Here is a 15,104-nt window from a genome sequence, read left to right on the forward strand (position 1 = left end):
TGAGCAGTCACGAGTCGCCACTTTTTGTTATTTTTGGATGCTTCAACAAATGCTAACTGACCCACTGATGTCACATGGACTACTTTGATGATGTTTTTATTAACTTTCTGGACATGGAAATTATACACTACATAGATTTTCAACGGAGGCTAAGAAAGCTCTCGTACTAAATCTAAAACAACTTAAACTGCCATCTTAAATCTACTTATCCGTGTATATCTATACATATATATTATGTTTTAATCCCCATAAAATTGTAAAAAATTGTACCAATTATGTTATATATCCTCTATAACCAGCTCTGTCTGGCTGTCTCCCAAGGGTTTTTTCCCCTCCTAGGACTTTTCCCACAGGGTTTTTCCTAGGTTTTTTTTCAACCCCTGGGAAGCAGCTGACATTGGCCTCACTTAGCACCCTCTTATTTGTGTTACATTATTACTACGCTCGGTAGTATGGTTAATCTTAATCTTAAAATGAACAGAGGTTTTACAGGTTTGGAATGACATGAGGTTGAGTCATTAATGACATTATTTTCATTTTTGGATGAACTAACCCTTTAAGTCATATAGTACATGTTAGCAGCAGGAAAGTAATGTAACTTGCTATTCAAGTTTTCTTCAAACACAAAAGTCATGTTTACCTGTGAGAATATTATGAATTAATTTGTCTTATCAAGCACATCTCTTCATTACCACGCACATAACGGAAAACATGTCATTTTTATGAAATTGATTGTAAGCAGTGAGGCGTGAGAAGCTGTGCTGTATCCGGCAATAAGTCACGTCTGCAGGGTGTTGTTAGGCACGATGCGAAGTGTAGTGTCTGCAACCCCTTCACCTGTGACTTATTTACGATACTGCACTAGTCCAGAGTACCGTATTGCTTTTATAAAACGGTTACCACACAATACAAATATTAAAGCAAAAAATATATATCTACAACTTTCATGAAGTAAAGTCTTTCTTCCGCTGGAAAAAATAGTCCCTGACCGACTGTGAACAGCAACAGAATGTTCAGACTATAGATTGAGATGTCATGATGCAGTGATACAACCCTAAAACGTTTACAAATAAAGCTGTAAACCCGCAGGCGTCAAGCTCAACCAGGTGTAGACATGTTACTGTCCCACTTAGCAGCTCTCCTCTATAAATCCAGCCATTAACATCTCTGATTATAGGCTTCTGTGAGATGTCATGTTTACATAGCCATACTTTCAGCTTTTGAACGGTTGTGTTTTCCTCTGGGCAGGAATCTACTGTGGCTACAGCTGTGACAGTGTCATTAAACTAAAACTATGTTTATATTATAGTGCATTTTGACTTTTGCTATGGTTACTCCTGGCATACACACTACTCTTGAGTTTTGTATATATGAAGGTGCGTTCCATTCGACCGTAAGTGGACTGTGAAGTGGACTTCACAGGGTATTCCGCCATCTTAAGTGAGATTCCAATCTGAAGGGAGCGAACATGTTCAGTTCGAAGGGCACTGCGCACGGCATAGGGAATCAGGGAACATCGATACAAAACTTCACAGGAAGTGGAGAGCGACAGTTACCCAGTCTGAACGATCAGACCAGTATGCAATTATATGACCATTTCCTTTATTATTATTATTATAGTTTCACATTAACATGCACATTGCGTGCTTTTCCTCACATGGGGGTTTGTGGGCTTCACTTACGCGAGAGAGCTTGTAGAGAGAGGATTCCTTCTTGCACGCACATGGACTTAATGCACGCGTCTTGGACTCCTTCTAGCATCTGAAATAAAACCAGTGCGTCTTAAGCAGCTGCCCTTCTCTCTGTCTCACGTGCACGCGCTCTCGCATCTGTCCAAAGTCTTAACATAAACTAAAGTAGTAATCCTTACGTATTTGTTCAGTTTTATGCGTTTCATGCGAGCTGAGGCAAACTATCCCTTTTGTTTAAAATATAACCCGGTGCATCTTGGCGGCTCTCTCGCGCACGTGCAGAGAGCTGCGCTCTGTCCGAAGGCAGATCACTAGGTAGTAATCCTGTTTATGATATGCATTACAAGGAGTTGTAGCAATACATCCCTCGTGTTTAAAATACAAATCACTTTCCGCTGGACACATGTTTTTAAAGGCACCTCTGAGAGGTTTATTTTCCCCCGCTTGACAAGCCGACTGGACGTGACATGAGGGCGTGGCAGCATCGACGATCCCATTTTTAATTCGAAGTTCGAGGTTGTGACTTAATTTCGATCGATTTCGATTTAAAATGTACAGTACACTGGACAGTACCCTTTCAAAAAGGTACACCTTTACCAAAAAGTGCATATTAGTACTTCAAAAGTACATATTGGCAGTTCAAAGATACATATTTGTACCTAAATGGCACATATTAGGACCTTTTATAAAGGGTACTGCCCCAGTGACAGCTTTGTACCTTATATTTGACTTTATGTGTTTTCTCTGATCGGATAGCTATCTCATTTGTTAAAACTGTTCCATTTACATTTGGCCACATAAATGCGTGTGAAAACGGAAGATGCGTCTTCTACTCCCGCGCATAATGCAAATACACCATTCATTACTTCGCCTTAAAAAATGTAAGACGATGTTTATTCAACAACAGGTGGCACTTACTGTATGTTGTACTGTATGTTGGGCCGGGCACGCGCTTCTCCTTGCTTGGTATGAGCTGGAGCGCGCAGTACAGAACAGCAGGAGAGTGACGGCGCGATGATTTAACATACAGGTTCATGACGGGGAAAAGCGTTCATCTCTCTCTCAATGCTTTATTTCTTTGTTTAATATCATTTTATTCGTTCTAGAAACTTTTTTTTACTCACTGTCGTCGCTCCATAAAGCATAAACGTGTCGACTTTGTTTGTTTACTTCTTTGCCGGTTATAACTTCCAGGTGACGCGCTTACGTTTGGGAGGAGTAAAACACTGACATGTGGTTTTCCTTTACCTTTGCTGTTTTGTTATCTTTTCTCCGCCGCCCTGTCTTTTCTCCGCCGCCCTGTCTATGAGGCGCCGAACTCTGCAAGCAACAGTGCGCGAGAGAGACCGACGCTCCGTCCCAAAACGCATACTATATAGTAGGCGAAAAGCACTACTTCTCATACTATTTGCCTACTATATAGTATGGAATTAGGCGGTTTGGGATGCAGGGCGAGTGTGTTCACTCCGCTCCGCGCTTAACTGAAGTTTTTCCTTTTTTTATTTTTATTAAACGTCTCTGCGTCACGCGACACAACGAATCGATTATGAAATTCGTTGCCAACACTTTTAGTAATCGATTTTTATCGATTTAATCGATTCGTTGTTGCAGCCCTAATAAATAGAAAAACCAAAACATTTTTAATTTTGACAAGGTATTTGTTTCAGATTTCTGGGTATTTGTTTGGTCAGTTTAGCCACTAATCAAGTAATTAAACAAACATAGTCCGGAAGTTAACTTTGGGCCAGGCCGTAACTGTAGTATGTTAGTAAACTTACGATTGATTTACAAGTAAATTTAAGGTGGAAAGATTACACCTTGGACAAATTCTCTTTTTTTATAATAGATATTTTAAATTTTCTGATTTAGGGTAAAATTTTAGTTCGGCTACTTCCATTTAAAGTTTATCAGGCCCTCTGGTTTAAACCTAAATCTATTTATCATCCGAAATCATTACACATACAGATGACTTCATACAGGTGTGAAATTAGGAGTATTTAACTCAAAAATAAAACTTGAGAACTGTGAACTCTTGAGAAAAGGTTATCTCTGAGTCTGAAAGTGTGATCTTACAGTGGTTTCTGAAAGAGGAAATAGCGTATCTAATTACTGTGGGATTTATAGTTTGCCCATAGCGATGGCAGATGTGCTGTACGAAAGCCCAACAGACCGTCTGCCTGTTTATGGCTCTTGCGCTGTATGTGAATCGCATGATGAAATATCTGGGTCATTGTCCTGATATACATTTACATACATTTACAGATATAAATATGACTTTTACTGTAACTTAAACTTAAAAAATAATTTCGGGATGGATAGGGATGTATAGAGCACAATGCAGATTTGTATAACGCTTAAAAAGCAAATAACATCGATTAACAACGTTTAAGCTCATGGTTACATTAACTTGAATAAATAAAAGTTCCTTAAAGGTTTTATGGACTGTCTTTAAAAGCTTAAAAGATAGTGTTGAAAATCTATTTCCTTATGGAAAACAGCAACTGAATTTTATGTCTGGAACCCAGCTGTTCCGACTTGATCTACCTCTTGGTACTTGAGGACTTAAATATTGTCAAAGCTGCTTTGGGGGCCGCCGGAAAAGTTTGAGAACCACCGCTCTAATGTGTCATTTTTTAGTGTATATGTGTATGTTTGTTTACAGTAGTGAGTAATGTGTATGTGTCTTCTTCCAGCTGAGTACTGTGTTTTTCCCCTGGCCTCGGAGAGCTCGGCACTGCTGGACTCCAGCCCTCCAGAATTCCCTCCCTCTGCCAAAAGAGCTCGACTCAGTATCTGTAAGGCCAAATCTGGCACTGAGGACGTCTACAGCAGAGGTCAGATATGGGTTATTATTCATGTTGATGCCTGACAGCAGATTACCGTAACGTTAAATGATATACGTGTGAATATAGATGTGTAAATGTGAGGTCTGAAATCGCCTATTCACACCAGATTTGAAAGATGCATGATTAGATTGTAAAATAAAACCTTGTGGAAAACTAAAATGAGGTTTAAATGTTTTATAATGTTTGAATTGTTGTTGTTTATTATGCTAATAATGGCAGTTTCATCTGTATTGCAGAACAAATGGTCAATGAAGTTTTAAAGAATAACAGAAGTATAGAAGGTAAGAAATGTTTTAAGCTACACCTCCAATACAAATATCACACATATCCCCCCTTTATCTTGAGCTTAATAAGCAATCAAAATATAAAAATAACTTGAAAGTTGATTTTCCAGTGTACCAACTAGTTTGGCTTCCCAAAATTGTGTTTGTTTAATTTGCTTGATTTGTTCTTGCTCTCTGTTCCAGAGTTTTGCCTCTCTTGTGGAAAAACGAGAGTGGCAACCTTTCACCCCCTGTTTGAAGGAGGCCTTTGCCCAACATGCAAGGTAACTCCAGGTTCACCTACTTATCCTCTCCAATCTCATGTCACACAATACAACCTGAGATTCTGGGAACCTGGCGCTGCAACACGTGCTGACATGATTGCTCATAAAAGTGTCAGACAACATTACTTGATCCTAACACCTGGACACTGCTATTGTATCTGTTGGTTATACACTGGGATAAATAAAGTCATGAGGAACTACAGATTTGACATTGCTGCCTCCAATGCAATGAACAGTTATACTTTATCTGAAACAAAATAACAGATTTGATTAACTCTTTCCCAGGCCATCGAGATAACTTGTCAATTTATGCTGGGTACACACCAAAAGATGTTTTTACATCTTATAAGATTTTCAAAATGTGATAGACCACAAACATTAGGATAAAATCCTAGATTTAACTGGTGTGCCATGATGTGTCAAAAACAGCACACCACTCACTGACAGATTTTCGCCCAGAGGACACAGGAAATCTCACAAAATCTTGAGACTTCAGAATAAGCATGGCGGACAATATGCAGGAAGACATTTCAATGATAGTGTTTGGAATGATTTTTACAGAAAAATTATGGAAAATTAAAAAAATGGTTCGGATGAAGTCGTCGAGGCAGCGGGAACATGGTCTGTACAAGTTCACTTTGCATCAACTTCACTTTTTGCTTTGCCATGACTGCTTCCGTCTTCCATCATCTTGCTTTCTGATTGGATATTGATTAGTTTCACGTGATAATCTCAAGAGCATGCGCGCGTTTGTCCTCAGGGTTCCCCCCCACATCAGGATTTCTAATGAAACATTTAATATTTACGATTCGCGATCGGGGAGGCTCCGACGTTCTTCCAGTCAGGTTCGGACACTCTTTACACACCTCACACAAAGGGAAAATCTGATGAGATAATCTGTAGAACCATCAAGATAAACGGGACATAGCTAGGATTGTCGGAAGGGGGAAATCGGCCCAAAATCAGCCCGATTATCTTTTGGTGTGTACCCATCATAAGAGAAAACGCTTGCCTGCCAATGCCTGCAATCCATATTTCCACTATTATCCACTAGGTGGTGCTCTCACCCAACTTATAAAATACTGAAGCATCCACTGATCCAAAAACAGTAAAAACTCCATGTATGTTTTGATCATCATTCTGATTTTGATCTTTAACCAAAGTCCTTTACAAAAATGCAATTATCTCTGCTTTTTGCACACAATTTGGTATTTTTGTAGAAACCTACCCATATTTGAGAGGTGATAAAAAGAGATAGGATGAAATGTCTATATATTTACATAAGAACATTTCCTGTAAGGCATTAAACTTTTGTGAAAATCATAAAAAATCCTGGCGCTGGCTGGGAACTTAAAAAAAACACTGGCAGGGAAAGAGTTAAGAAAGTATGGAGTTGCATGCGGTTGGCATATAGTTTGTAGAATGAATGAGATTATACTTTGTGTAAGATATTTAGGAAATATTGTTCCTAGAAGCATTGTTTTTTTATGTGCTTGCACATTGGCTGGAGCAGCATGAATAGTTTTTAATGGTGTCTTAAAGGAACGTGCCCACATTTTTGGAATTTAGCTTATTCACCGTATCCCCCAGAGTTAGATAAGTCCATACATACCTTTCTCATCTCTGTGCATGCTGTAACTCTGTCTGACGCAGCCCCCGCTAGCTTAGCTTAGCACAAAGACTGGAAGTGAATGGGTCCAGCTAGCAAACTACTCCCAATAAGTGACAAAATAACGCAAACTTTTTTTTGCTCCTTTAAGTTAATGCACGTTGGTCTGTTTGGTGGTTTTAGAGAGGTTGTGAGCACTTGGCTGATCATCTGAACCAGCTAAGATCAGATTGGACAAAGTGGGAGAGCAACAAGACCACATTAAAACTAGACAAGACCAGCAAACCTAAGCCCGGAGTATAGTTTGTTTTTTATGTGCACACGCATTGTACACAGAGTCTCACGAATGCGTAAAAATTTTCATGAATGAACATTGCTGTCAGATTTGATTGCATTGTAATGCAATTTTGATTAAAATGTAATTTGTTACGTATTTACAATTGTGTTTTTGTTTGCATCAGGATGTTTATTTAGAAATCTCCTACATGTACGATGATGACGGCTACCAGTCCTACTGCACCGTGTGCTGTGGCGGTAGAGAGGTGTTGCTTTGTGGAAACGCCAACTGCTGCAGGTACCAAACCAAACGCATCGTCTCACGCTTCTCAGTCTTTCACATCTGACGATCTCTTGCATTCCACTGTAACATCTCGGCCCCTCGTCACTCTTCACCTCGATAACTGTCTGCATATTGTCTTTCTGTCTACCTGCAGGTGTTTTTGCGTGGATTGTCTGGATTTATTAGTGGGTGCGGGGGCGGCCAACAGCGCCCGTGATCTGGACCCGTGGCGCTGTTACATGTGTCAGCCCCTGCAGCTGTACGGTGTACTGAAGAAACGCCACGACTGGAGCTTAAAACTACAGGAGTTTTTCGTAAATGACAACGGACAGGAGTTTGTAAGTCTTACATTAACTTGCAGCAGTCTTTGTTTTTGGTGTTGTAGGTTTTTAATTGCGCCACTTTTTTTCTTCCAGGAAAGTACCAAGATTTACCCTGCGGTTCCAGCGGAGCAAAGACGTCCAATTAGAGTTCTTTCGCTGTTTGATGGCATTGCCACAGGTGAACATGAAGGCTGTTTTAAGATTTCTTTATTCAATTTACGTTTTAGTTATCGGTTTTCACAGGTTTTATATCTGAATACTGATGTTGATTTACAGGTTATTTGGTGCTTCGAGACTTGGGCTTCAAGGTTGATTTGTACATTGCATCAGAAGTATGTGAAGACTCAATTTCGGTGGGCGTCGTCCGGCATGAAGGAAAAATTCAATATGTGCATGATGTTCGCAACGTTACCAGAAAAAACGTGAGTGTACCGTGATTGTTTTCTTTTGGTTTGTGTCTCGTATGGATTAAGATCATGATTTTGAATGCAAGTCAATGACGCCCTCTGCCGGTGTCATGAGCAATTCGGTCCCCCCTGGGAATTCTTCCCCCTTAGGACCCCCGCGTGATTCCATTGGCTGAAAAAACTCCTCATGGGTTGTTTTCTTAGCACCTTATTACCATTTCTACAAATCACGTTATGATTTATGTAGTTAGAACGTTGTTAAAATTACAATTGATGTCTTTTAAATGATATGTTTCATATAGTAGTATATAAATGAGGCTATAGGTGGGAGATCTACACATTGCTTGCATCATTTTATTATTTCGATTATTATACTGTACCCTTTCCACTTTTGTACTGTGTAAAGTTACTTATACAAAACATTACTACATAGCTGAATCAAACATTAAAATTATAATTTATAAGCCATGATTACTACACTTTTACTATTAAAAAAAATACATTTCGTAAGGTATGTTAATCATTTACAAAAATAAAAGTATTGTTTTTGTAAAACAGATGATGACACAAAAGTACTGACGTGTCTGCAACATGAATATTAGTTTATTATATTATTTTTTTGTTAACTTTTATTTTAAAAAAAATTATGCTTCCATATTGTACAACGTAATTAGCTTGCTAGACCGCTAACGCAGACGAGATATCGCAATTGAACAGGCATTAGTGCTAGGTACCAATCGGGGTCCTAGGGGAGACCGAATTGCTCATGACACCGGTTGGGCACACCAAGATGGCCGCTCGGACTCTCCGCTGGCTTAACCTTACGCTGTTACATTAGGTGTTATATGCGCAATCCAGTCATTTATATAGATCAGTGGTTACTTCAAAAATATGTGTAAAGTCAGATATTAAATGTTTGTCCCACCACAAGAAACCAAATTTGAATGACATGCACATCTGCAATATTCAATGATGTCTGTATATTATGCACTCCTAATTAAATGTTTAACAATGACAGTAACATGTACAATAAAATAAATAAAATATTTAAATTTGATAAAAATATACAAATATTTTAAGTAGCACAGGTATATTTGTAGCAATAACCTACAATACATTGTATTGCTCAAAATTATAGTTTTTTATGCCAAAAATCATTGGAATATTATGTATAGATCATGTTCCATAAAGATATTTTGTAAATTTCCTAGCATAAATATAAATTAAAACTTTATTTTTGTGAGTGGATGCAATTGCTAAGGACTTCATTTTGGACAACATTAATCAATATTTAGATTTTGTGCACCCGTAGATTCCAGATTTTTAAATAGTTCGGCCAAATATTGTCATATCCTAACAAACAATAAATCAATGGAAAGCTTATTCATTCAACTTTTAGGTGATGTATAAATCTCAATTTTAAAAATAGAGCCTTATGGTTTTGTGGTTCAGGGTCACATTTAAACAAAGAAAAGTACATTCACATTCCTTTTTTTCTCAACTACTTGTATAAATGACTCTTGCTTTCTAGTAGTTTTTGGCAGGGTATCTTCACACACACCTGGCCTGAGATTGTTTGTTTAGCAGCGTGTTGCTTGTTCTAACAGCACCTGATAATAAGTCTAATGGCCTCACCTGAGTTTTGCCTTTGTAGTCACACCTCTAAGTCTGTTTGGTTTCCATTATCCTTCTTACTTATTATCAAACACACACACTTACACACACAGAAAACAGCGAGTTGTCTTAAGCTTTAGTGATGGAACACAAAGGCTTGTTCGTCCGTCTTAAATCCCCTCTCTTTCAGTTCATTCATTCACCTCCTCACCCGCCCACCCACTCAATCATTCGCTCACCCATCCATTGTTGTTCATGGGCTGGATTGGGTGGGATTGCAGAGATGGCCGTATAAAAGGATTCTTGTCGCGGAAGAAAAGAGAGAAGGGGTATATTGAGGGTGGTGTGGGGCGGATGAGGCCCTTGATAGGGTTATCATTGAAACACTGAAAGAATTAGTAGACCAGCTGCAGACACACTTTCTTACTGGCACTCACAGATGCGCTGTCGGCCTTGGACTGTTTCTAGAGCATTTTGAAAAGTCCCTTTAAATATAGTCCATAACATTAATGGCTGAGCAACCAGTAGTTAGACTTATAGAAAAGTTTAGATACTGAGCAACAAATTACTCGGATATATATGTTAAATATTTGTAATCTCATACTCTTTTATGGTCAATTCAAGTAAAAGTGGTTTTCTTCTGAGAATGCCAGTGATAATATGTTTAATGCCAAATGAATTGCTGGTAGCTTCACCACACATCTGGAGCTTCACTGTTACTATGTCTACTAACACTAGATGGTGCTGTTCTGTTATTCAGATTGCCGAGTGGGGACCCTTTGACTTGGTGATTGGTGGAAGTCCCTGTAATGATCTTTCAATTGTCAACCCAGCCAGGAAAGGTCTGTATGGTAAGACAGTATCACTTATAGTATATATTTTTTTTAATACTGTTATTTCTTAAAGGAATAGTTCACCTAAAAAAAATTCTTGTAATTTACACCCAAATGCCATGACTTTTATTCACATTTTACAATTATGCATTAAGCAGAAGCCAAAGCAATTTACAAAATTGAGAAAAATTTCAAAGTGATGTTTTTTTAGAATACAATTTTATATCAAAAGATCATGTTATCTTCTTATATGGGAGCAAACATGGTGAAGCTCCAAAATGCACATCCCTTCATCATCACAAATCAGATGTCACCATGTTGACCCCCATATAAGAAGATAAAACAACAGCATTTTAGTATCAAATTATTTTTTTAAATTAAAATAAAATTAAATTAATTTTTTTTGTTTTTGACTGAAGAAAGTCATTTTTGGGTGAACTATTCCTTTAAGCTTTAAAGAATAGTTTAACCATGAATAAAAATTTATTATAAATTATACATTTATTATAACTTTATTCATTTACTATTTACTTAACAAATCGTTCAATCTGAATTGTGATCAACCCGGTAAATTTAATTCTTGGAGTGAACTACTTCTTTAATGTTACTAAGATTGAGCCCTGAGCCTTGTGTTGAAGGACGAATCAAGCTATATAGACTTCAGGATGTGTTTTTTTGTCTTGCAACATCTGCTTTTTTGCATAGCCCATACGGCAAAAAAATCGAAAATAATTTTACATATATTTTTTGGCAATTTTTTAAAATACACTTTAAAAAGAAATATACTTTTAAAGCATTTTAACATATATTTAGCCCTCCATATATTTTAATCCAAGAAAATATATTCACGTCCCATTGGAAAAAAAACTTTGTTAGATTACAGGTTTAAAAAGATAAAAAATAAATATTAAAAAAAAATGTATTCACTGTTAATAAAATTTGTTTAGCAAATACTGTATTTAAAATAAACTTTGTCAGGAAGAAATATATATTTTGTCAAATGGGGTGTAAAATTTGAAATGTATTTGCTTACCCCATAAATATGTTTCGAAATAGATGTTGATATGACTGTATGGTTAAAACTTAGAACTATTTTCAAATTCAAAATATATATAATTAAGCTTTTCTTTCTACAAAATATTTAATCATTTATTTAAAGCATATTTTTGGGCATATATTTTTTGGCTGTATGGGATGCATTTATATCAGCAGATGATAAAATCTAATATAAAACTTAACTGCATATATTTGCCAAATTGTATATTACTCTTGTTTAGAGGGGACCGGGCGGCTGTTTTTTGAGTTTTACCGCCTGTTGAGTGAAGCAAAGCCAAAGGAAGGGGAAGACCGACCTTTTTTCTGGATGTTTGAGAACGTGGTCGCCATGAGCGTCAACGATAAGAGAGACATCTCACGGTTCCTGGAGGTTTGTGCTTTCGTTCTAGATCGATATGACTATGTGATTTGCTTTGAATCTGCTTTGTTACAAATTTACTTGATGAATAGCTAATCTCATCCTGTTTTCTGTGTGCTGTAGTGTAATCCTGTGATGATCGATGCCATCGAGGTGTCAGCTGCTCACAGGGCTCGATATTTCTGGGGAAACCTTCCGGGAATGAAGAGGTACTTACACAGCCTCTTATCTCATACTGTCCTTATGTGTAATCTCCTAGTGCCAATGTATCCTCTAAATTAGATTACAATAAAGATTAAATTTGTCTCTTTATAAATGGAACCATTATGTAGTGATATGAATAAAAGTGCTTTGTTGCAGACCTCTGTGTGCCTCTGGGATGGATAAATTAGAGCTTCAGGACTGTTTGGAACATGGCCGTGTGGCAAAGGTAACATTTTGTTTCTTGAGATGCTTGCGATCTTGACACATTTTGCACACATGTGACCCTGCATGTAAAACCCAGCTTAAGTCATTTTTTGTGTTTTAAATAAAATCATCCTACACAATGTAAAGAACATTTCGTTAAAATAAAACCCAAATTTTTTGAATATTGAGAAAAGGTCATGTCTAAAAAGTGTAATCAAACTTTGATGCTCCTAAACTCATAATTAGGTTGAAATTTTGGCCTGGATTTCAAAGACAGAGGGTCACAAATAGGCATTTTCTTTACAAACCAGAAGTGTAGTACTTGCCAGGGCAATTGCAATGACGCCCCCTGCTGGAAAAAATTTGGCAAACTTTTTGTAAAATGTTTTATTCTGTGCAGCAAATAATTACTTATTTTACTTGTTATTTTGTCTGATAAAGAAATGCTAAATATATACTAAATGGCATTTGATTAGTATACTATTTGGATGTTAAATCTAACCCTTTAATATGCAATCTGTAGTTCGGCAAAGTACGTACCATCACAACACGGTCCAACTCCATTAAGCAAGGCAAAGATCAACATTTCCCCGTTATGATGAATGGCAAAGAGGACATCCTGTGGTGCACAGAGCTAGAGAGGTTTCTTCATACACCATCAAAATATTCGATTGAATGATATAATTGAAAATATCTTAACCCGTATCCTAATCAAATTTTTCTCATTCTCCCATCACAGGATTTTTGGCTTTCCCGTCCATTACACGGATGTGTCCAACATGGGACGTGGTGCCAGACAGAAGTTGCTGGGGCGGTCCTGGAGTGTACCTGTGATCCGACACCTGTTTGCCCCACTCAAAGACTACTTTGCCTGTGAATAGCATCTGCAGTCCACGATCAGTTAGTCTTAGGTCACACAGCATTATATCAAACACAGTAACAAAGTACAAAACCAAATGTCCTCATTAAAACAACAAGGACCTCTTGGAGATTTAGGAGATTATCTCCTAAATTACAAAACGATCTCAGTTTTGGAGAGATGAGCTGAGAGGTTGGGTTGAGGTCGAAGTGGAGACTCCTGACCATCAGACCAAACGGTAGTAGTTAGACACTGTGGTGTGATGTTAAGAACATCACTTATTGATAACATGGTCAGTTTTCGTACTAGATGTTGTACTTGACGTGTCAAGGTTTGAAGCTGTCAGTAAGGTTTGATCTATACACGTTTTACAGTTTTTAAAAGATTTTACACAACGCCTTATAATAACAAGCCAAACGTAAAAATGAAACAAAGCAAACTTCCACGGTATCTTTTGAAGCTTAAGCTAAAGAATGAGTGATTTTTTTATATCATGTGTAATGTCATTATAGATCATGTATGCTTGCATGTGACACATTTCCATTGTATTGATGGTGTGAGAAAATACTTGAAATTTAGCATTGCAAATGTGCAAATACAAAGCTGTGAGCCCTCAAAACAATGCATTAACGAAATCTTTGCTCAAGGCATGATTTTACCATGCCAGATTGTTTTACTTTGATTTGTTTGATTAAAGGTAGAAATCTCATTTATGACACTTAAAATATTGAAATTTTCATGAACATTCCCCAGACAGTATAGTGTTTGTAAGGTCGACATTCGCACAAGAAAAATATAACAAGAAGGTGTTTTTATGAGCAGGACTATAGGGCATTAGCCTGCGCTCAACTCAGAATTTTCAGCTTGTTTTGTTTAGGATAGAGATCATAAGTGTACTGTATTTTTACCTTGAAATTAATGTTTACAAATTTTAACACATTTCAACTTCTTACGTTTTTTGAACTTTTTCATACAGCATACTTTAAATTGTCATTTTGTAGCTCGACCTCTGCGACGGAGGACTGGTTTAGCAAAATGTTGACTCTTTATGGTTCGCTCTCACAGAGATGCTTTTTAATTTCTTTGTTTTTATAGTTAAAGTTGCTGCAGTTTTCTAAAACATTGTATCACTGAATGATTTGTGATACCTAGCACTCTTGATTCTTTAACGCAAATGCCTCATTTGTCAGAAACACTTGTGTGTGGTGCCTTTTGAAGAGAAAAGATACAGCCTACCATATAAGGTTTAATTGTAGGTTGCGAAGAAATTTTTGACTTTTGTTGTTATACTTAATGCTGTAACCCAAACAGTTAAATACGACTAATATATATGCTTAAGAAAAACTACTGTCCAAACTCAAAGCTTGACCATTTTAGTAACTTTAATACCACATGAGACTTATGAATATTAAACCTTTCATTTTTTACTGTTTTCTTTTTCATTTTATACACCTTTAAAGTGTTTGTTAGACAGGCATAAACAGCACAAAGACTGTCTTTTTCCTGTATGCTTTTTTACTGTACATTTTAATATCATAGCCTTAATATTTTGCTTAGTAGATTTTCCAATTTGATATAAGATGCTGTCATTTTACTTAATATTTTACCTGCTTATTCTGTACTTTTCAACCTTAACAATACTTTTATACAGTCGATTTTATATTTTTTATATTTTTCTTTTATAGTTTTTGTATACAAATTACTGTTCTCTTGGGACAGTATAAAAATAACCAAAAATGTTAGTATCTTGAGAAAAAAGCAATAAAGACCAAGAATCCAAAACTTTTGGACTGTGTGTTTCCTAAAAACCTAATTGGTTGTTTTTTATGTGAACTGTCTTACTATAAATTAAATGTAGTGGGGGTTGTTACATGTATGGACTATATGAGTAATTCCAGCATTTTGGATGCAACATTTTCAGTCAAAAAATAAAACACAATTTCTCATAGAATTTACTTATTATTAATATATTGAGCTGATGATCCAAAATTCTG

The 15,104-nt window shown here is 36.9% G+C and overlaps 1 protein-coding gene across 1 annotated transcript in view; it reads left to right on the plus strand.

Annotated features, from left to right (window-relative positions):
* dnmt3bb.1 (DNA (cytosine-5-)-methyltransferase 3 beta, duplicate b.1) overlaps nt 1-14,973 on the plus strand; it is a 54,743-nt gene extending 39,770 nt beyond the window's left edge. The window contains exons 10-22 of the mRNA XM_065286128.1: nt 4,385-4,525; nt 4,774-4,818; nt 5,005-5,084; nt 7,155-7,267; nt 7,407-7,590; nt 7,669-7,753; nt 7,852-7,997; nt 10,357-10,447; nt 11,707-11,855; nt 11,967-12,052; nt 12,204-12,273; nt 12,775-12,893; nt 12,991-14,973. Of these exons, the coding sequence (XP_065142200.1) occupies nt 4,385-4,525; nt 4,774-4,818; nt 5,005-5,084; nt 7,155-7,267; nt 7,407-7,590; nt 7,669-7,753; nt 7,852-7,997; nt 10,357-10,447; nt 11,707-11,855; nt 11,967-12,052; nt 12,204-12,273; nt 12,775-12,893; nt 12,991-13,132 (1,451 nt within the window). The 3' untranslated portion in view covers nt 13,133-14,973. The remainder of the gene's footprint in view (nt 1-4,384; nt 4,526-4,773; nt 4,819-5,004; nt 5,085-7,154; nt 7,268-7,406; nt 7,591-7,668; nt 7,754-7,851; nt 7,998-10,356; nt 10,448-11,706; nt 11,856-11,966; nt 12,053-12,203; nt 12,274-12,774; nt 12,894-12,990) is intronic.
* The last annotated feature ends 131 nt before the right edge of the window (nt 14,974-15,104 follow it).

The sequence above is a fragment of the Paramisgurnus dabryanus genome, chromosome 21 (assembly GCF_030506205.2).
Source record: "Paramisgurnus dabryanus chromosome 21, PD_genome_1.1, whole genome shotgun sequence".
In the NCBI taxonomy this organism is placed as follows: domain Eukaryota; kingdom Metazoa; phylum Chordata; class Actinopteri; order Cypriniformes; family Cobitidae; genus Paramisgurnus; species Paramisgurnus dabryanus.